Source organism: Dendronephthya gigantea, unplaced genomic scaffold, assembly GCF_004324835.1.
Source record: "Dendronephthya gigantea isolate DGI-Jeju-01 unplaced genomic scaffold, DenGig_1.0 000023F, whole genome shotgun sequence".
Taxonomy (NCBI): Eukaryota; Metazoa; Cnidaria; class Anthozoa; order Malacalcyonacea; family Nephtheidae; genus Dendronephthya; species Dendronephthya gigantea.
In genome coordinates this window covers 507,971-530,122 of record NW_021163033.1, presented here as the reverse complement: position 1 = coordinate 530,122, position 22,152 = coordinate 507,971, and the positions used below count along the sequence as shown (strand labels likewise).

Sequence of the window (22,152 nt, the reverse complement as noted above, 5' to 3'; positions counted from 1 at the left end):
TTTCAGTACAGACAGATTACTGGTATTTTAGAGTGTTTTAAGAAATCTGCAAATTTAATTTTTTTTATTAAAGCCCCTAGTAATGTTATGATGATCCTAGAAGATAGCCACCTGCACATTAACAATTTTCGTCTTAGCTCTTCGCCGAGATGAAAGGCTTCAGTTTACACAAATAAATGAAGCAAACTAAGTATGAATACAAACAAACATTTACGATCTTGCTTTTAGAAGAAGCTTCGCGATTCTCGAACTCATGGCAATAAACTTTCGAGGGGGCCAAATTTCCGAAACGGGGGCCATGCATGACCCGGGGAAGCCAAATTTTGGGGGGCTAAATTTCCTGGGACACCAGTCTGACCATTTTGGCCGCTTAATGGAAGCGCCCTAAGTTATTTGAAGACGCTGCCACGCTGCTTCCTGGTTATATATTAAGTTTCACCCATCCGCCATTTGCTAGTCTTTGGCTACCTTTTCTTCACACTGTGCTTTTTCGTTTGGCTTGCTTGATAACATCATGCAGCACTAGCACTAGCACTAGCACTAGCACCAGCTCATAGTTATGGAACCTGGGCTTCTGTGTCCCCATAATCATCTTAGAGTGCATCATTTTTTTCGTAGATGGTTTTGTATATTCAAAATGGTTTTCAATTTGTTTTAACTGTAAAATAAAATAGAAGATAAACGAGCGAATGATTTTCTAACCGTATGTAAATGCACTATTTGATTATCGCTGAATAAATTAATCCAAGATTGAAAAAAAATTTGATGAATATCAGGAGTCGCATAACCACGATGGCGTTGGTGAAGTCTTTATTTAGGGGGGGAAAAGCATTTCACTGCAAGGGGGGTCAGTTTAATATCTGAAGATAATTTAACAATTAGATTACGACAAATGTGATTTCATGCTGATTTTAGAATTTCCAGAATTTTTTAACATTTTTGATGAACCATCTCCCCTTTTTGTAATCTTCCACTCAATGAGTTTGATTGTGGGTGAGTTTTTATAAATACAGACGTTAGACTTTGCAATAGTGCACTTAGGTGGGACCCTGCGCCTCCCATCTACGCAATTGGTCATTCACGAGTGCATATTCCTTCATTAACTGAAATACATGCATATACAGGGTGTCTCAAAAAAACGCAACCTCTTAAATATGCAAGAATATTAATATTGTTCGGGTTTGCACCATAGTTCAGCTAAAATGACTTTTAGCATTGTAAATAAGGATTAAGAGCCATTTTCAATTCCCAGAGGTGCTTATCTATTGCGCTTTAAGGGCTGTTTACATGAGCCCGGTTACCCGAGATTCAACGAAGCGTGAGATGATTTTGAGGTATTGAAATGAGCAGATGACATGATTCTGGCAGTCGTATAATCACCATAACAAAAGCATGTGCTTGTTTGGTGTCATAAAGACTTATTTCAATACCTCAAAGTCCTCTCACGCTTCGTTGAATCTCGGGTAACCGGGCTCATGTAAACAGCCCCTAAGAGCTGTATTAAATATTTAAGTGGTTGCTTTTTTGAGACACCCTGTATAAGTTAAAGCGAAATATACCAGGTGATCTGAATGGACTGGGACTAGTTGCCAAATTGCAACCCGTTTCCCGGTTGAAACAACTTTTAAAAATATCTCTTGATTCTTGAAATATATGAATTATATCGGTTTCAAATTTATGTCAGGGCTATTTATACTAAATCACAAAATTTCGGCTAGTTTCGTAAAGAATAACAAAAGACTGATGGCAGAATGATTTCTACCTCGATTGTTTCATCTCTAATTTAGCTGCGTCCAATTGAAAATTGGGCCGCTTTTTTGGTCAAGGAAGTAATTAATATTTAAGCAGCCAATTTTCACTAGTACAAGAGTAACTCGTTTAAAATTCACATTTTCAAAAGCGTCATTTGTTAATCACTTAATCCTAGTTTTGAATAAACAATGAAATACCATCGCATCAAATTTCACACCGTATCGTAACGACAAAATGGCAGCAAGTTTGTGGTTATTTTTCTTCGTAAATATTCAACTGATACGCCCCAGTTTCGCTGCAAATGCAGCGTTTAGAAAGAAGGTCCAAGCTGTACCTTCGTGTGGAGTGAACAAGACAGAAATGTACTATCACATCAAGCAAGCTCTGAAACTACCGTTCCAACAGAAACCTTCGATATGCGATCAAAATCTAACGAAATATGCTCATCCACCAAAAGCACTGGTTGACGGTAATTTCACGACGTTTTGGCAGACTGAAGGGGGAAAGGACAAAGCTAACATAACGATTGATTTATCAGGTCTTAAGCAAAAGGTATGTTGAGGTTCTTTGAAGTTTTATTCGTGTCAAATCAGTTGCTGTGATTATAATGGTTGCCTTGAATTTGCGTCGTTAGCAACCAGTGTTTGTCGTGTTGTCTTACATATAAATACGTCATTTTTTACAATTTCATCACTAAGAATTTTTCTTTATACATTGTTTAATGTGTGGGTTTTAAAACGTTCGGTGATAGCCAACATACAACGTTAAAACTGCCGGGGTTTGTAAACGTACCCGTATGAACTAACACCATTCAAGCGATATGTACCACATCAGGTTACTCCATAAATATATACCTGAAATTTGTGATATTTTGGGGGAAAAGTAAACTGACTGTTGATTTTTGTATCAATTCACGATGTCTTAACTCTTTGATGAATTTTAGACAATACCCAAACATATTGCGGTATTTTAGCGCGATTTTCTTCCTTTGATATCTGAAGTCTGCCTGCCTTTTGACAAACATCAGTAACTTATCCCATCATTCACATCAATCAATAGGTGAAAATGGCAGGTGCAAACCGACCTCTATGAGTTCGGATGAAGCAGGTTTATTTTAGGCAGAGGTTTAAAATATTTAGGTCAAATATCCTTCTGAAACAGCGATAAAAATTTTAGCCCGTTCACGCATTTTTTTGACACAACACGGCTAACGTTAGTACTCTCATACCAATTCTATCACTATTCAGGCTGGGGATACAAAAACCAAGCACAAATAACAAATGAATTGAATGTGATAGTCACTGATATAAACGAGGCTAAAATAGACCTCGTACTAAAGCGTGAAGCGGCTTTAAAAAGGTCCGTCGACTGTCTATCCTCGCGGAGCACACCGTTTTTTGATCATCCCTATGTTTCCTATGCTTGGCTCCAAAACTCCGCACCAACCACGTTCCGTGTTTCTTTTTTTCTTTTTAGTTTTACTACGCCAAATCTATCACGATATACTTTGGGGACTACTTTCGACCTGACCAACTCGCGCTGTACAAGAAGTCGAGCATAAACGGCCGTTTCCAGCCATGGCATTACCTCGTTACAGACAGTAAGAAATGTGAGGAGGTGTTTGGTGTTCCTTATAAAGATATACCCTTCCCGAGAAATTCTGTGTTGTGTAAAAGATATGACAGGGCTGCTGCACTGGAGACCAAGGAAAATGTAAGCACCTGTTAGTGAGAGCAATCAGACCTATTTGCTCCACTGTCTGTATTGTCACGAAAGTTTCCAATATCTGGCCTTATTACGACTGTATCTCTTTCTTAAATTCTAATTATTAGTTCGCATGCTGAGCCGCCTTCATTTCATGTTCCAATTTCTTCCTATACCCGTTTCACTTTTCTTGCGTCCAGTTGACCCATCGTGAGCGTGTGTTTTCTTCTGCAGGTAACAATTGGATTGGAGGGAGGACGAGGAACAATATTCGATGAAGATGAGAAAGAATTGAACACGGTTCTCCTGGTGAGTTTAACGAAATGTTTTCAAAGAAATTTGAAAAGATGTTTAGGAATTTGTATGTCTTTCTTTGAAATCTTCACATATTCAGAAAATGGCAACAATTTCCGTTTGTCGTATATACAAATTTGCAAACTTTGAAAGCCAAGGCTATATTTTTCGTATTTTACAACATTTCGCAACCAAACTTTGCATTTTTACTAATTTCAGTACGCTCTTTTCAGCTGTGGTGATTTCATTCCATTTCCTTGCATCGATCGATAAGAAAGTAGTCTATAATGCAAAAGGTCTATTGAAATGCTGGGACTGTATGTACTGATCTTATATTTCTTGACAGGACTGGATGAATGTAACTGGGGTGCAACTGAGATTTTCTGGAATAAGAATATTTCCTGATTCATTGACCCACCGCTGGGTGAGTTTACCGTCGATGTCATATTTTCGACCATATGACATGAGTTGATATGGAATTTTAATCTTTCAGCAACATTACGTGGTGAGGGAGGTCGAGGTTGAGGCTTATTGTCATTGCCATGGTCACGCCGATGGTATCAACTGTCCTTATAACGAAACAATCAAGGACAGGGTGTGCGTGTGTCAGGAAGGGACATGCGGGGTACAATGTGGATATTGCTGCCCAGCATACAACCAGTATCCATTTAAAAGTGGATCACTAGGACCTTTTGCAACGGATAAAGATGCAGCATGTGAAAGCAAGTTGTCCTCCAAATGAGGCATTCATTTTTTTTGCAATTTCTTCCAGGCCACTAAAATATACATGGTTTCTTTAGAATGCAACTGCTACAATCATTCTGATGTTTGCGAGTATAATGCGACGGTGGCCGCTGGTGCCAACGACTGTTCTTATGGTAACAACGCAACTAATGACGAATGCAGTATGGATATTCTTGGCAGATACAAAGGTGGAGGAGTTTGCATTGGTTGCAAGGTACTGTAGATGTCCCTGAAGGGAATCCGTGGGTTTACGCTGGGTCCACAAACACTGGCACCCCTTTGAAAAATCTTGCTTGAACCGTCGCGCGAGAGATAAGTGAGGTTGTACAGAGCCACCCATATGCAAGAACATGAGAATATAAATATATCCCTCTCTATTATGAATGTTGGCTACGCTAATGCTCTATTCGACTATCTACTAAAAGCCGTACCAACTGTGCTCGACGGACGTATTGTGAAGGTGTGCCTCCCTGTGCCTCTTTGGGTTAAATACCAAATTTCATCTGACTTACAGGACAACACCGAGGGAATCAACTGTCAGCGATGTGTTCCGAAGTTTTACCGGGAACAAGGCAAAAGTCACTGGGAGAAAGATGCTTGTCAACGTAAGAATCACATAACTTTATTTCACCCAAACAAACGCCATGGTGAAACATTGATCTCTTTCTCTGATGGTTGATCTTTTGTCAAACATTCTAGCATGTGACTGCTTTGTTAATGGCACTGACAACACCACAAGAAATGGTGTGGAATATCTAGATTGTGTGAGAGACGTGAAGAAGCAGCAAAGCTTGGAAACCTGGTAAGGACGCTAAACAATGTACATTGATGTACTCACTTTCGCGAGTTCCAGAATGCATGAGTACTTTTTATACTCTTAAAAATGTTCAATAATAATGATATTTTGAGCAACTGCAAGCCAAGAAGCCGTTCAGCTTTTGTTCTTACGGGCATCCTAAAGGGAAGCTTCTCGTTGCAAAATGTGAAGTTATTTATTGCACTGTTTTTAATCTTCATCTAATTCTTCAGTCGCCAGGTCAATGCTTGTGCAAAAATAAGACAACAGGAAGACGTTGTGATCTCTGTGTGGACGGATATTACAACTTGACTGCAGAGAACCCTCGTGGATGTTTAGGTAAATAATAATGTTTGTAATATTCTTGTACGTTTGCATGGTGACATTGCACTGATGAAGGCCTGGGTTAACGGACCGAAAGCTTTACAGTATTAAACACTTACGTGGTGTACCTACAAGCTAATTTACTTATAAGAATATTGTGAGTTATAAAGTCATTCATTTCCTTCCCAAGGACACGAGAAGATCATTTCGACCACTACACAAGCTGTATTTGTGTAAAACATTCTTCACGTCCACAAACACAATTACTTGATTCTTTCAAATAATTCTCCAAAATCTAACCAAAATTCGTGTCATCTTCTTGCAGCGTGTCTCTGTACTACAGAAGGAACCGTGAACGCGTCTATAAATTGCCATCAAGATAATGGCGTGTGTTCCTGCAAGCCTCGTGTGATTGGTGACAAATGTAGCGAATGTCAAAATGGCACATTCAACTTGGCGGATGAAAATGAATATGGCTGTACAGTTTGCATGTGCAGTGGCATTACACACAACTGTACGAGCAGCAAAGCTTACCGTGCCAAGGTGAGAGAATTCGTCTATTATTTCAAGCTCTGCTCTTGCACTGATAATGCTAATTAATCTTTGTAAATTATAGCTAATAAAAGATAGAGAAATCTCATTTGGTGTATTGCTGAAGTTGATAAATATTTTCTCTACTTAAATAGACAAAGTATGATTTGCAAGGGTGGAATCTGACACGCGACTTCAATGAAGACGACGTTGTGAAGACTATGAATATTCAGGTAGAATTGTTGATACTTGTAGTTGTAGTATCTGTGATAGAATGACGACGTCCAGTTTTTAAATTGTAAATTGTCGAACATGATGGCGCTTGAGTGTGTTTTGTGTTTTATCATAGTGAACATCACAACTCACACAAAAGTATAACTGTTTCTAGGCAGATCTTTAGGAATCTTTCCCATACGTTAGTGATGGCTCGTGCAAGAAACTCACGACTTAATTTGATATTCGATCTTACAGGAAGAAATAAATGGTCGACTGGTTGATTTAGTATCTTCAAACGTTAGCACAGGACAGATCTTGCACTGGACTACGAAGGAAGATTACTTTGAGGGAAATAGCCTGGTAAACACTAAACATCATACGTATTTTCTCCTCTGTGAAGGAACATATATTTTCCTTCCTTCGCGTTTGTAAAATATAATTGAAGTTTTGAGCATTGTGTGTATCAATGATTTAAACAGGTAACTTCATATGGTGGTTATCTCGAGTTCACCAGAAAAATCTCGTTCGTTAAGAACGGAACATTGCAAACAGATCTTCGTATCATTATTAAGGTAAAGTGAGACTTATTTTCTCGAAACTATCTACTTGCACTTTGATGGTTTATTTTGACGTCAGCGAATGTCTTCTCTGCTTAGGGTCCTCGAAATGTCACAATAGAATCATCTTTACCGCAGCTGAATTCTACCACGCAGGGTCCAGAGGTGATCTCTGTAAAAATGGTTGAGGTTAGTGATTTTATAAGCATTTATATTCTGAAAAACCACTTGTGTTAGACTAAGTATCGTAGTTTAAGAGAGAGAGCAAACTTGTCAACGTAGATTATGAATTATGTCTTTTATTTTAGTTTGGCTGGAAACAGTACGATACCAACACGGCTGTTGACAGAATGACATTTATGTTGGTCCTTTCAAAACCTGAGAAAATGTGGATCTCGGCATCATTTTTCACATCTGGGAATGAATCTTACCAAACAAGGTTCGGTACATACCGTAATGCACGTTTTCATCCTCTTAGTTATTGGTTTTGAGCTAGTGCTGATTTACACAGTGCAGCTCAAGGGAAGGTAGATGAAGGATCTCCTCAAGACGCGAGCTCAACGAGACGCTCAAGAATTGATAGAGCAATCTCATCAACTTTGGTATCACTGAGACCAACTGTTTAAAACTGATGGAGCTATCCAGTATAAATATAGTTGGTTTAGCTTGGGTTTCCCTCTGGATCAATAAGAGAGATGGAATATCTCTTGGAAGAATAATTTAGAACTGAAAAAGTTATCCAGTGTTTCTTTTTGTGTTTTACACACATGCTTATATTTACATTTGACTTCTTCACCCAGCTTTGGTAATCTTCACATCAGCTCAGTTTCAAACGCGTCAACCGCTGCTAATACGATGGCTGTGGATGTTGAACAGTGTTCCTGTGGAGAGGCATACCAAGGAACTTCGTGCGAGGTAATGTAATGTGCTCCATTTTCTTCATCTGCCAGATTTAGTTCTAGTTTGTACCTCGTCAACAGGTTTACAACCCAGTGTGTGATTCCAGCCATTTTAAGACTAAACTCTGATCTTGTCTATTTACTTTATTTTGTCCCATACTTCACAGCGCTGTGCTCGTGGGTACCACAGAGTAAACGTTTCCGGACATCCTTTCTTTGGTCAGTGTATTCCATGTAACTGTCATGGACACACGGAAGACTGTGATCCTGACACTGGAAGGTGTTTGGTAAGTAAAACGTGAATTCTTTTTAGCCAGGATATCCATTAAGGTGTTACTGATACCAGGGCTAAACGGGTAAATGTGTCATAGTGACCATGAGGGTATGGTTGATGCCAGAATTAGAAAGGGGTGAACTGGTAGAAATACCAGGGTCGACCATATGACTTTCCTGCTATATTTCGCATTAGCACAATTGAGACATTCGAATGTATGTATTCCTGCAGGATTGCCAACACAACACAACTGGCTTCAATTGCGCCGTATGCAGAGACGGTTTCTACGGTAACGCTAGGAATGGTACTGAGGATGACTGTCGCAAGTGTCCATGTGAAGCACCCAAAACTACCACGTGAGTAAATGGGTAAATAATACATGATACTTCATTAATGGCGCTACAATTTATACCAAAACCTGCACTTTTTCTAGTGACCTTTGTAATATGCTGCCTAATGGTTCCGCTCAATGTTTAAATTGCTCAAAAGGCTACGAAAAGAACCTTGAATGTAACAGGTATGTTTACAACTAAAACTGAAAATGTAATCAATATTTTCAGAGCAGTTACTGGTGCCCTTGCTATAATTGAAATACCTAGTTTAATACCTAACTATCGTCTCCTTTAGGTGCGATCTTGGATATTTCGGCTGGCCGTTTTTAGAAGGTGGTAATTGTTCAAAATGTGAATGTAATAACAACTCTGAAATTTGTGACCGCGAGAGCGGTAGTTGTCTGGCGTACTGCGAAAATAACTCAACTGGATGGCATTGTGAGCGATGTGAAAATGGCACGTATGGAGACGCTACGAAGCAGCAATGCCAAGGTAAGCGGGATGAAGACAAACAATCCCCTTGTACTACTCATTATCATTCATTATCACCCACCTGTCCTGTGAGAATCTGCGAAATCTTTTGTCAACAGCTGGCCAAGTGCCAAGTACTGAACATAGAAAACTGGAACAGTACGTGTCCGCCCATACCTAATGCTATCTTTATATCAACAGGCTGTACATGTGACATAACTGGTAGTTACGACGTGCCATGTGACTTCAGGACTGGACACTGCCATTGCAAACCGCATGTCGTGGGCTTCAACTGTTCCCGATGCGAGGTTAGTAGGATGAAACCTAACTTACTGTAGAACTTCTCAACTCAGCGATAAGAAACAGCGTCCTGTATTAGTTGTAGGTTTTTTTTTCATGTATTGGATATGCATGTTTGAAGAACGCCTCGTCCTTAAGATTGTCAAGTTTAGACCGTTGGAGAAAGGCGATTACTTTAAAGAGTAAATGAAATTCTAAAGTTTTTCTTTCATCTCGAAGGTTAACTCGTATGGATTTAGCGACACAGGCTGTCTGGAGTGTCATTGCAACGAATTTGGTTCGACGAACCTGCAGTGTAATGACAGCGGTATCTGCGAGTGCAAGAACCACACACATGGTGACAAATGTGATGCTTGTTTGGATTACTATTATGGATTGCCAAATGTCACATGTAAAGGTATTGGAAGCGAAGAAACTCTACCACTGTAGATATCTTATACAAACCTCTGTTAACATCAACATACAGTAGATGCCGAGAAATTTTCCCTCTTATTTGTCTTCCTTCTAAGCTTTGTCTTTCGGTTTCCGCAGAGTGTGCGTGCAATGCTACTGGCTCAAACAACACCGTATGCGATCACATAACGGGCGCGTGTCCTTGTAAATTTGGCGTGGAAGGAAGACAATGTGACAGTTGCAAAGTACAGCATAAAGATTTCTCTGACACTGGCTGTGAACGTGAGTGAGCTAGAGCTGGCGATGAATTATAGTATACCATCATTTTTTCCAGTGGCCTGTTTTCAGCGTCACGTTGATCATTCGTTTCCTCTTCTAGGTTGTCCTCCATGCACGAGAAAGTTGCAAGGAATCTTAGATGAATCAAACGACTTGTTGATGACAACGAAAACTAAGGCAGATCAGGCGAACACGTCTCTTGATTATTACGACAGGTTAAGTCAACTTGAGAAGAAGATCGAAGGTGTAAAGGTAACGTGTTTTTTTTTTGAATTATCTGTCTGATCTATTGCGCTTGTGATTGGTTAATATGAAAGAGTTATTGCGTTTGATTGGCTCATGTTTCCTCTTTCGCTTATCCATTGCGCTTGTGATTGGTTAATATGAAAGAGTTATCGCGTTTGATTGGCTCATGTTTCTTCTTTCGCTTATCCATTGCGCTTGTGATTGGCCAATCTGATAAACGTATCTCATTTGATTGGTTCATGTTCCTTCAAAGGTAGCGTTAGTGATTGTGGGAGTTTTGTGTTTCCCACTTTAAGGAACAAGAAAGTCGACGAAAGTTTCTGAGATGATGCCGTGATCTCATCGCTTATTTTATCTTACAGGAAATGGAAGACAAACACGTGAACATCATAAGAAGACTCGAGGGTCATCGCAACACGAGCATCAATGCAACTATTCTAGGCTTGGAGGAAAGGGTGAGTTGATGTGTCGAACTTTTCTAGAAATCGATACTCGTCTTCCTAACCTTCGTCTTAACCTAAATGCCAATCTGGATCATGCTTCAATTGTCTGCACACTATTACATGTATTCACGTCACAGCCCAGACTTTCTATAAATCGTAGCATGTGGCTGGTCGATAAAAACCAGTGTCTACATTTCTATGTTTATTCTGTTTAATGCTCTAATTCGTGTAGAACGCAAAATTGAAGGTCGAGGCTCAAATTCTGGACCTCAATTTGACTTCGGAAACTCGGAGAGTTGAGGATATTTTTAACAACTCAAAGCTTGCCAATGATTATGCCAACGGTAGGTTTACTAGAAACGATGAAGAAATAAGGAAATGGATCATCATGAACAGGTTTTCCCGCGTACAAACATTGAGTTTAGATGGGCCTTTGATCATAAACTTAACCATCTTCATAACGGGTATCTTCCCGATAACACACCATTCAGTCGTGTGTTTTCTAATTTCCATGTTATTTGATATTCAGATGTGACAAGTCGAACCAGAGAAATTGTTGATGATCTGAAGAAACTTTCAAACGAAAGCAAAACCATGAACATTTCCGCGTCAGATACTGTTAACTTCATGCTAGAAAGCATTTCGGACGCCAAGTCTCAAGCTTCCCGTGCAAGCAACTTAAAAAACGCTGTGGAACAGACTTCTAACGAAACTGAAAGCGTTGCTGTAGACATTGAGGATTCCACTGAAGTTATTGAGAGGCTTTCAAAGATGATTGAACAATTCAATGATGACTTAAATCGCACAAAAACACGAATTGATAAAGACAAACTACAGTTAAAAACAACACATGATGAAATTGAAGCTGTTAAGGTATTTGTGGGTCATGTACATTGAATATATCAAGAAGAAATTGCATGGAATGTGTTCTTGAACAGATGTTCTTGAGTGTTTTAACTCTCGTTTTCCTGTTATTTCTTCAGAACTTGAACAACGAGACGAGTTTTATTACAATGAATACAAAAACAGCATTACGACAAACATCGTTGAACATAAATAATACCAACGCCTTCAACGCTGAGGGTGAAGTTAACTACAAGGTAAGACTCGCCTGATTTTGAAATTTCGAAATTAATGAATCACTGTGTCAATACGGTGAATGCTTCTTTTTATTGCATTTGTTTATATTTCACTAGTTTAATACGACTATTCTTCGTTTTTCAGAGTATAAGAGATACAAAATTGCCAGAACTGAATCAAGAGTTGGAGACTTTGAAAACTGATATCAATAATGTGAATGCATCGTACTGGAATGCTCTGCCTTTAGTAGCAAACGCCAGTCGACACGCTGACAAGTTGGACTCGGAAGCCCGTCGACTGGAGAGGTATCGTGTTCACTTTACTAGTATTTCATTTCAATTTAGTTCAGTTTCGTTCCGAGTTCAGTTCAGTTTTTCAGTTATCAGTTCACATGTCAGTTCAACTCATCCCAAATTACATCAGATCGGATCAGTTAAGCTCACCTAAGATCCAATTCACATCTGTTCATTTTAGTTAGTTCAGCTCATCTCATGCAGAACTGTTCCATCTACTGCAGTTCAGCTTATTTCAGATAAGTGGACGTGACTTCAGTTTGAATGAATAAAAACCGTCAAAATCGTCACCTTTGTAGAAATTTCTCTGAGGCCAAAAATCACGGAGAGAAGGCTGATCAATCTATTAAAACGTACGAAAGAACCACGAAGACGATCGAAGACGCTAAAGAAAAATCAATCAAAGCCAACAAAGATGTGACCGAACTTATGAGCAGAGTAAGAAAATCCCGGCTGTTTCGTACTTGCTGGCTAAAGCAATAGACGAACCCTGATGTTACACGAAGTTTGATTGGCTGCGCAAAACCAACGAGCCAATCAAACTTCGTGTTACATCATGCTTTTGACATCTTTATGAGTTCTGTTCTACATTGTATATCTTGAAATGCCAAGATAAAGTACATAGAATGTCCGGGCCAAAGCTACGATTTTTAGCTTAATACTGTATTTATAAATGATTCAGTAATGTTACTTCTGGAGGAAACCAAAGCTAAACCAGCTTTATTCATATGCTATAAATGCAATTTATTCACTTTGTGTGCTCTATCATTAAAGGCTATTCTCTAAGAGTAAACTGTCTTCATGCAAGTATCTAATATCGTTTTCTGTTCTTCAGATTCAAAATTTAACGAGCCAAAGTCAAAGTGTGAACGCAAGAGCTTCGGAATGCAAAAATGCCAGTGTTCAACTTCTTGCTGAGACTAGGAAACGAAATGTGGAAATTGATGGTGAATATTTTACTCTGATTTAAGATCTAGTGTCTTGACACATTACTTTCCCAAGTACATCTCAGAACGCAGTATTTTGTGACTCAGAATTGAGTGAAACAATGCTTTTTTAAGACAACCACGTGTGATATAATTGTCTTGCATACTGAAGACGCTATTCAATTGTGAATTGAAGTTTATGTTTTTATATAATTGTGTTATTTCTTTAGACATGAACAGAACTATTTCAGATACTTTCAAGCTATTCATCGATGCAAATGAGACTTGCAATAGGGTCGAAGTGGATGCGAGTATTTTTGAAGATAAACGTTCATCGATTATAAAGGTCGCCGCATCAGATGGGCCGTTTATAAATAACACCTTAGAGAATGCTACCAAAAATGTTTCAAAAACGCAGGATATTCGCGAAAGAATCGAACTGGAGGGCATTGAATTGAGGAAGAGATTATCGCAAGCGAATAAGACCTTAGAAGAGATTGATGATTTGGTTGCAAACTCAAGCAAATTGCTGGAGAAAACTCATTTTACAGGTGAACAATCTTGGTTGAAAGTTTTCTATTTGTAATCGAAATTTATCTTCGAGTGCTCTGTTTTAAATATACCGAATGATCTTTCAGGCAACGAAACAGCAAAACTGTTGGCTAACATCTCTCAGAGCGTCAACCTAACGAAACAGGTGAACGATGAAAATCATCAGCGGGAGATATCCTTGTTGAGAAAGATAGGAAATTTAGAATCACGTTTGAAAGCTGCAAAGGATAAGATCGCCAAGGTAAACAACTTTGGAGGAGTGTGTAGTTTTTGATCTGGCAAAGATATTTTGCGTTGTTTTATTTAGGATGCGAATATCCATAAATGGCATGCCAAATTAACTTTGTAATTTATCACAAGCAGATGTCATTTAGTAAATAAGTTGTGTCTTTCTTCATCCATAGTTCCGTCTGGCATTGAAAGTGAAGGGAAACACATCGGTTGAATACAAGCCTACAAAACGAATGATATCCAATCCTCTTCTGAATAGTGTATCATTGGATTTCAAAACAAGCCGTTCAACTGGTCTACTCCTTTATTTGTCTCCTAACACGGTAGGTGTAAAGATATTTTCAAATATCAATGTCTCGGAATGCATTTTCCAGTGCCACGAAAGACGCATCTAATGAACCAGTAGCGAACGCTTTGCACAGTTTTCCCACAGGTTGTTTCGACCTTAACTAAAATACCGAAATATAGTATACGATTTTAAGATCAATTCCTCTAGCTTTAAAGATGCAGTTACCTGAATATTAGTGCATTGACATTACTTCACATTCAAGATTTCCTCTGGATACTTCGAGAAGTTTATAGTTGATATAATTTTACGTGGTGTAAGAAGAGTTGACAGCAAATGAGTTTTATAATAAATGTTCATAGTTTAGGACATTTTTGTACCGTGTACGTCAGTTTCTGAATATATCTATTCCCTTTTTAGCATCAAAGTCTTTCGTTGAAGCTGGTTATAAACCGAGTTCGTTTCACTTATAAAATCGACTCGTTTCCCGTCGTCATAACTAACTGGGAGGTTCCAATTGATGATGATGTTTGGTATCGTGTTTATGCCTCAAGGTGAGGACTGAATGTTTTTGTAAAAAAATTGGAGCTATGGGTATAAACATATAACCTATGAAAAGATGAACATGTACTTGTTTGAAATGAATCCTGAGTCTAGTAATTATTAGTTTAGAAATTCATATTTCTAGCAAAGAATGCTCATGACCACTTTCGAACAGATTCCGCAGTCACAATCACTCGTTAAGATCCTAAATTCCGTTGTGTCTCTGTTTTCTTCACAGATACGACGAAAGCGCGAGATTGACGGTGACGAATTTAAACACAAGTTTCTCAAGAACGTACGAGGATCCTACAAACACAAAAGCATCTTTCAAAAACCTTCGAATGGAGTTTACTGCGAACAGTTCTGTCTTTCTTGGCGGCGTTCCCCCGGATTTCTCGCAGGCAAACTTGACAGAGAGATACTTTGATGGTGATCTAGACAATTTGATTCTCAATGAAGACAAAGTACCATTATGGGAACCACTTAAAGTTGAAGGAGTTCGAAAGTTTGTCGCGAAAAGGTAATGGTGTATACAATGGAAATGACTGAAACTAACGAGAAAAGATCTGATGTTACTTTTCCTTTTTCATTCTAGAGTTTCAGAGAATCCAATCAAATGTGTAACGTTTCATGGCGATGGCTACATTAAACAACGAGCTGGAGTCGATTTTTATACACAAATGAACTCCAGTCTACATTTTCAATTTCGATCGTTTTTCAAGAACGCGTTGATAGTCTTAGTCGAAGGAGGCAACCAGGTAAATTTAAACAAAATTTCATCAATTGAAATCATTTTGGTTTTTCTCTTTCTGTGATAACCTGATAGAGTTATCCAGTATAAATAAAGTTAGTTTATTTAGGTTTCTCTGTAGTAACACTGGATCAATAGAGATGATCCTTACTGGACTCAGGAGAAACAGTTTAGAACTGATAGAGCTATCAGTATAAATAAAGTTAGTTTGTTAGGTTTCTCCTGTAGTAACACTGGATCAATAAGAGATGATCCTTACTGACCTCAGAAGAAACAGTTTAGAATTGATAGAGCTATCAGGTAAATAAAGTTAGTTTAGTTTAGGTTTGCTCCTGTAGTAACACTGGATCAATAAGAGATGATCCTTACTGGACCTCTAAAAAGAACAGTTTAGAACTGATAGAGCTATCCAGTATAAATAAAATTAGTTTAGTAGTAGGTTTCCTCCTGTATAGTAACACTGGATCAACAAGAGATGATCCTTGCTGAACCTCCAGGAAGAACATTTTAGAATTGATAGAGCTATCCGGGATAAATGTTGGTCTAGCGTAGGTTTCCCTCTTGTAGTAAAACTGGATTCGTAGAAGATAATCCTTACTGGACCGCCGAAGAAGGAAGGTTTAGAAAGTTCAGATACGCTGGCTTAATTTTAACTTTATCTTTTTTACAGCAATTTATATACAGTGTTTCTCTAAGCGATGGTCATGTGATTTTCCGCTACAATAAAACGAGGCTTCGTAGTAGCAATTCTGACTATAACGACGGGAAATGGTATCATGTTGCTGTTACCAGAACCTTGAAGAACGCGTCCCTTCATATCACACCTCTGGAACCTGGATCGAAGAAAGGCAGTGATTATGTCAATGAAAGTACATCGCTTCCTGCATACTTACCAGACGCAGAATATATCTACTTCGGCGGCTCGAATGAAACTCGGTAAGGAATAAGGACAATGATGGATTGAGATTAGGAATGGATTGAGATCTTTTTCGTCGATTTACGTCTAAATATACACTAGACTTGTATCTTTTATCGCTCTGTCTAGTTTTGTAAAATACAATGCAAGACGCTAGAGATTATTAAATAAAGAATTCTTCTCCATTAGAGAACGTTTTGCTGGCGATATGAAGTATGTCTTTCTGAGCTCTTTTGTGAAAAATAAGCTGGTTGCGAGAAGTCTGAGCGACAAAAATCTGACAATTGATTCAACTGGCGTCGCCTTTGACCAGTGCTTGGATCAGGTAAACAAGTGTTACTGAAAACGTTGTTTAAATGCAATTTATTCAATACAAGTTTTATCCATTGGCATGACCTAAAATACTTCATTCCGGCAGCCTTGAAGCCTGTATTCAAAAAGCTTACTCACACTCATGCTCATTGCATGTGCCTTTGAATTTCTGTCATTACTTATCAATGTGACAGGGCTTTCTTAGTCAATGGAAAGATTCAAGGTAAATGACTGGAAATCAAGCTTTTATAGTGGAGCTATATACCATCATGAAATCGTTACGGCGTGATTCAGATCTTCCACTCGACGAGTTTCGGTGTGAGTGAGCTTTTAGACTACGGGCGGTGATCTTGATCAATATTTTCCCCAGTCTTGGTAACTGATCAATTCTTCATATACATTCGATAGAAATCATTGTTTGGAAAATATAGAGTAAACCACTGAGTAACAACACTAACTTCTTCAAACTTTGGCGTTATCCAGGTTGAAAAAGGACTCAGGTATTCAAATGGTTACTCCATTGTAAACACCGAGAACATCACAACTTTGGAATCACTGGAAATCACATTCAAAACGAAAGAACCAAGTGGGTTACTGGCCTATAGCGTCAAAGAGGTACGAACGAAGATCATTAATGTGGTTTCTCTGTTTTCTCAGGATTTTTTTTCGACTTCTAAACAACAAACACAGTCAACCTTTTTTCATTTCCTCGCTAATTTTAGAATCTTCATTTCTACCTCGCTCTGTTTCATGGCAATTTGTTCTTGGTTTACGGCAAAAGCAACAGTTACAACTCCTCGTTGCAAACCGACACGGAGACACTGAACGACGGAGCATTTCACACTGTTACAGTAGAAATAAAGAACTCAAGGTAATGTTGTGTATTTTCACGCGTCTTTCATCATAGCCTTGTGCATTCGCAGCAACATTTTTCACTTTCGGTTTTCAGTCTTAAGCCCGTTTTCCACCTGGCGAATTTATTCGCGCGATCTGATAAAAATTAGGAAATGAATCTACACTTTACCACGGTAAATTTTTTCGCAAACAAGTCACATCACTAGATTTCAGATTCCCTTTCGCGCCGCAAGCAGATTCGCCTAGTCGAAAACAGGTTTTACAGAGGACTACCTACTGTTCTAACGTTTCCTTCCTGTTTCGTAGAATTCAAATGAAGTGGGACACAAGCAGTGAAACTTTATCACGTGATCTCTCACGTGACGAACCAGCACCGCTTCCGCTCAAGAACTTGTTCATTGCTGGTATCCCGTCGTCCATTGCAATCCCTCTGCTAGTTCCTATCTTGAGCTCTTTCAACGGAGACGTGAAACATGTCCAGGTTAATGGAGCCACGTTGTTTGATGGCAGGTAAGAGGTTGAACCGAACATTTCTTCATGGAAATCTTCGGATGATGAATGCATTGCTGTCAGTGGATTATTAAAGTACTGCTGTTCTGGCTAAACTGCTGTTACTAATACTGACTATTCACTTTAGTACTTATCGCTTTGCAATGCTTTATACAGGATTTCTCTTTCAACCTTCCTCAATGTCAGCTGATTATTGCGGTGCTGCTGGTCTGACTGAGTGTTGACTGTTTCTAGCACTAACATGTTTTATTCAGTGTTTTACTTTCAACTTTCCTTATGAAGTTGATCATTGCAGTACTCATCATGGCTACTCTTTTAGCGTTTCTTCATTATCATTTTAGCTCCTTGCGGGTATTCACTTCAGCGACAAGTGTTGGTGTGTCTGCTTCAGGGGTGTCACCCTCTATGACTGTACCTACAACAGAAATGCCCACAAATACCCCAGCTCCACCAACTTGTGGTTCCAAATACCCCGAGAAAGTCCACTCTGAGAAACAGAATGAGGTTCATTTCTCCGGAATTGACAGCTACCTTTCACCTAAAGTTTACCAGAGTCTCATTAACGAAATGGCAATCAGGTATTGCACGTAGTCATTAAATACGCTTAGTAAAGTGGCTAAGGACAGTACAAGCTTGTATTTGGCCTTTTAAACGCCTATTAAAATATACCGTTGTGTTTTCACTGTGTTTTTAGTTTTGTTATTTCAATCGAGTTTCGTGCTCTCTCTCCGAACGGAGTTTTATTCATGGCCGCTGATAACCAGACCTCGCAATTTGTCACACTCGAATTGGTTGATGGGTATTTGGTGTACCAATTCAATACAGGAAGCGGACTGGTGCGAATGAGGACCACTGGAACCTACAGTGTTGGTGGAATTTGGTATCAGGTATGTGCGTCCAAAACAGATTACGGATTACGACATGCGTTTAAAATAGGATTACCTGGGGCCGGTTGTATCAAGCCCGTTTAGCTTAAATGGTAGTTACGTTCAAAATAGAAAGCAAGTCTATCGTTTTATTCAACAAGCAAACTAAATGTTTTTAACCTTAATACAAAGATACTGTTTACAACTACATATTCAATGCATAATATTCAAGTTGACTTATTCAAGAGAGATGTAAGAGTGTTATTTAATTTTGACTTATCCACCGTTTAAGCTAAACGGGCTTGATACAACCGGGCCCAGATCATTTGGAAATATGATTACCACTTCAGTGATGATCAAACTTTGAGCATTTCTTAACCATTCTCAGGTGGACTTGTTGCGGATCAGCCATTTCGGTGCAATGGTTGTACGACAAACAAAGGAATATCACAAGAACGACAACAAAGAGAATGGAACAGAACCACTCAATATTACCCAAGTTTTTGTCGGTGGTACCAATGGATATATCGATACTTCATTTCTTGAGGTAAATTGTACGAAATTAACTCTTTCTTTGCATGGAACTTGTCAAACAGTGAGTAGACATCTCATCGTAATACCTCCACCAAGTACATAAAAGCTTCGTTTTTGCCATAGAACCGAGAGGCGCCGAGCTTTTTCGGGTGTATCCGATCTGTGGTGATTGAAACACAGGTTCAGCGTCAATCATTAAATTTAAGGTAATTCATTGTTTGCGATTTATTCTTAGAGAACTAGAAATAAAGAGGGAATGAAATCTTGGATAGAGAAACAGAGAAACTAATAGTAGTTGTGTGTTAATCTTTTAGTGGTGATGCTGTTTCAATGAAACATATCCGGCCGGGACAATGTTACGATCATGTTCAACCACAAGTCAGTTTTAATGGCTCAGGTTTTGCTGAGCTAGGTAGGTTTGTCCATGAATCAACTCAATCAAGTAGTGCATGGCAATTTTATCTGTGAGGGAAATAGAAGGGTGTCTGGGAAGAAATCTTTAGTTTTTTAATCTCGTAAGAAGGCAGATTGTAAAGGGGCATCTCTTTTGCCGATCTTACAAGAGCGAATATCGATCTTAACTTTCACATTTCCGACTTTTTCCCCCTTTCAGATGGCAAGTTTAACCTGTCAGCTCAAAGTGTGTTGAGCATTAAATTTCGAACAACAAAAAGAAATGGATTGTTGTTTTTCGCCACAAGTCAAACTGGAGATCATACAATGGCCGTTGAGCAAGTTAATGGTCAGGTGAGAAAGAGGCTAAGTTTTTAAGCAAACAAATTTTTATTCGTATATTTTGCGTGTATATATGATTAGGTCATGATAATTTTAATTCATAATGCAATCCTCAATCTGGTTGGGCTATGATCAGTGTGATGAAATTCTAAACATGCGAAGCATCGCCGGTCTAACGCGTAGTGTCGCAGCTCCTCGCAAGAATGATTTTCATTGGCTGAACTTTACAATACATTTCTGTTTCAACCAATAGCATAGCTTAGTTCTTTAGAAAGCATATAGAAAAGCATTATCCAATTGGACGAAAGCTTCCGAGAGCTGCGACATGTCCCGTCTAACGGTTATAAAGATATTTTTTCTTTTTATCTTCACAGATGCACCTTTCGTATGTGGAAAGTAATAACTTGTCGACGTTACATTGGATTGATCCAGTAATTACATCGCCTGAATATGTGAATAGCTCCTATGCTGTTTGTGACAACATCTACCATACTGTTAACGTCAGACGTTCAAATGGACGGGTAGAAATGGATGTTGATGGGAAAGGTCCTGTCAGAACTAACATCGCTAATGGTGAACTCAGTGGTACCGTCTATATCGGTGGAGTACCAAGTGAGTGTGGAAATAATACATACTTAGTGTATGCTCCCGAGGGAAATAGGGTTTTTTTTTCCCAAAACAAACATTGAAACTCAAGGGAAAACAAAACTCACTATTTCCCGAGGTAGCGTACATTAAGTCGATATATGGAAACATGGCAAACTATTTCTGTGAGCTGTAAGTTAGCTTTATATAGCTAGTTCGGACCATTATATATACAAAAAATATACACAGCACGTGGCAATGATGGCACTGATTTTTTTAGATGTCCTACGTGAAAAGGCGAGAAAAATGGGGCCTGGATTTGCCGGGTGTATCGAAAGCGTTCACATTGATCGACACGTCGTTGACTTCAAACATGGAACATCTGCAGAAAATTCCATCCTGGAGTTTGGTTGTCGCGGACCCATTAAACCACAGCAAAGTTACTCATCTCTAAATATCTTTAAAGTGATGGTCAATTAGCCACGGACTGTTTATTTATAAACGAACACAGACAAACGCCTGCATGTTATGCCCAGCATAATGACCTGTTAAGAAATTGCACGGGAATCTAATTGGCCCAAATTTTTATGTTTCGAAATATTGCCTGTTATCTTTACAATTCACGTTACCACTAGTTTTCTTATTTGCTTTTTCCTAATCCGCTCTCCCAAAAACGGGGCGAAATCCTTTCATTTTTGCTGATGATTTGTGTAGTTCTCCCAGCGCCTCTCATTCCGCAAGTAATGAATTAATATCTTAATTAATCAAAAATCACATCAGTAATTAGTCTTTTATGAGAGCTTATTAAGAGCAAGCGGGTTGTCATAGCGACACAGCATTACGTCTATTGTCTTACAAAGTAGATTTTTATTGTGACTAAATGATGATTGAATTTTGCTTATTTGGGTGACCAACTGTTGTCCAGCACGATGTCCGCGAAACTCGCAATACAAAGTTTATTTCTTTATTAGCGCTCCGCCCAGGTCATGCATATCGTCAATGAATTTCAACGTATTCAGATGAAGTTTTTCATCGATATTTTAAGTCGAGAATGCTTGCAATTGAGCAAATATTGATCCATTCAGTGTGCACTCGAAAAGGATTTGTAAACTTTCCCAACCCAAAAAGGGAACGTGAACGAAACATGCCCATGTGAAACCGTCTGGGTTCAAAAAACGCCGCGAGTTTATTCCACAGTGATTGAGATGATCTCAGGTTTTCGGATAGCCGCGTATATATAGCCTGGGTATGAGATTCCAGCATTTCACTGGCTTCCAGCTGCGCCCTGACCACTGATCTATATATACATTTCTGGAATTATGAAATATGTACGAAACATGTTTGTTTGTTGATATCAAACATCTTGACCAGGTTTTTGTCTGGCACGATAAGGGGGAAATTCTAAAGATAATAGCCATGTATTAAAATGTGATATCGAAATTGTTGCTATCAGTGCATGTTACCCAAATAATTCAACGTTTTAAGATCCGAGCAAAAAAATGAGATTGACTCTCATGATCAGGACAACTTAAAGACACACTCGACCATGGTCGAGTTAGTCGTTTTCCGGCGAACTCGACCATGGTCGAGTTAGTCGTTTTCCGCCGAACTCGACCATGGTC

The 22,152-nt window shown here is 38.8% G+C and overlaps 1 protein-coding gene across 1 annotated transcript; it reads left to right on the top strand.

Annotated features, from left to right (window-relative positions):
- The first annotated feature begins 1,956 nt into the window (after positions 1-1,956).
- On the top strand, positions 1,957-21,394 carry LOC114522720 (laminin subunit gamma-1-like). The gene is made up of 51 exons (XM_028543461.1): positions 1,957-2,304; positions 3,229-3,465; positions 3,691-3,765; positions 4,097-4,174; positions 4,244-4,472; positions 4,551-4,708; positions 5,009-5,099; positions 5,194-5,296; positions 5,404-5,476; positions 5,524-5,629; positions 5,940-6,157; positions 6,301-6,378; positions 6,617-6,721; positions 6,841-6,933; positions 7,018-7,107; positions 7,227-7,357; positions 7,719-7,833; positions 7,985-8,104; positions 8,323-8,447; positions 8,525-8,608; positions 8,719-8,915; positions 9,096-9,202; positions 9,414-9,591; positions 9,726-9,869; positions 9,967-10,118; positions 10,475-10,567; positions 10,788-10,899; positions 11,085-11,428; positions 11,539-11,655; positions 11,780-11,940; positions 12,228-12,366; positions 12,764-12,875; positions 13,085-13,405; positions 13,493-13,647; positions 13,811-13,960; positions 14,344-14,477; positions 14,705-14,986; positions 15,062-15,224; positions 15,888-16,153; positions 16,323-16,458; positions 16,929-17,060; positions 17,168-17,316; positions 17,607-17,810; positions 18,152-18,388; positions 18,505-18,697; positions 19,065-19,223; positions 19,334-19,416; positions 19,525-19,622; positions 19,824-19,957; positions 20,320-20,557; positions 20,811-21,394. The coding sequence occupies exons 1-51, from the start codon at positions 1,987-1,989 to the stop codon at positions 21,008-21,010; spliced, it is 7,917 nt and encodes a 2,638-aa protein (XP_028399262.1). The 5' UTR covers positions 1,957-1,986; the 3' UTR covers positions 21,011-21,394.
- The last annotated feature ends 758 nt before the right edge of the window (positions 21,395-22,152 follow it).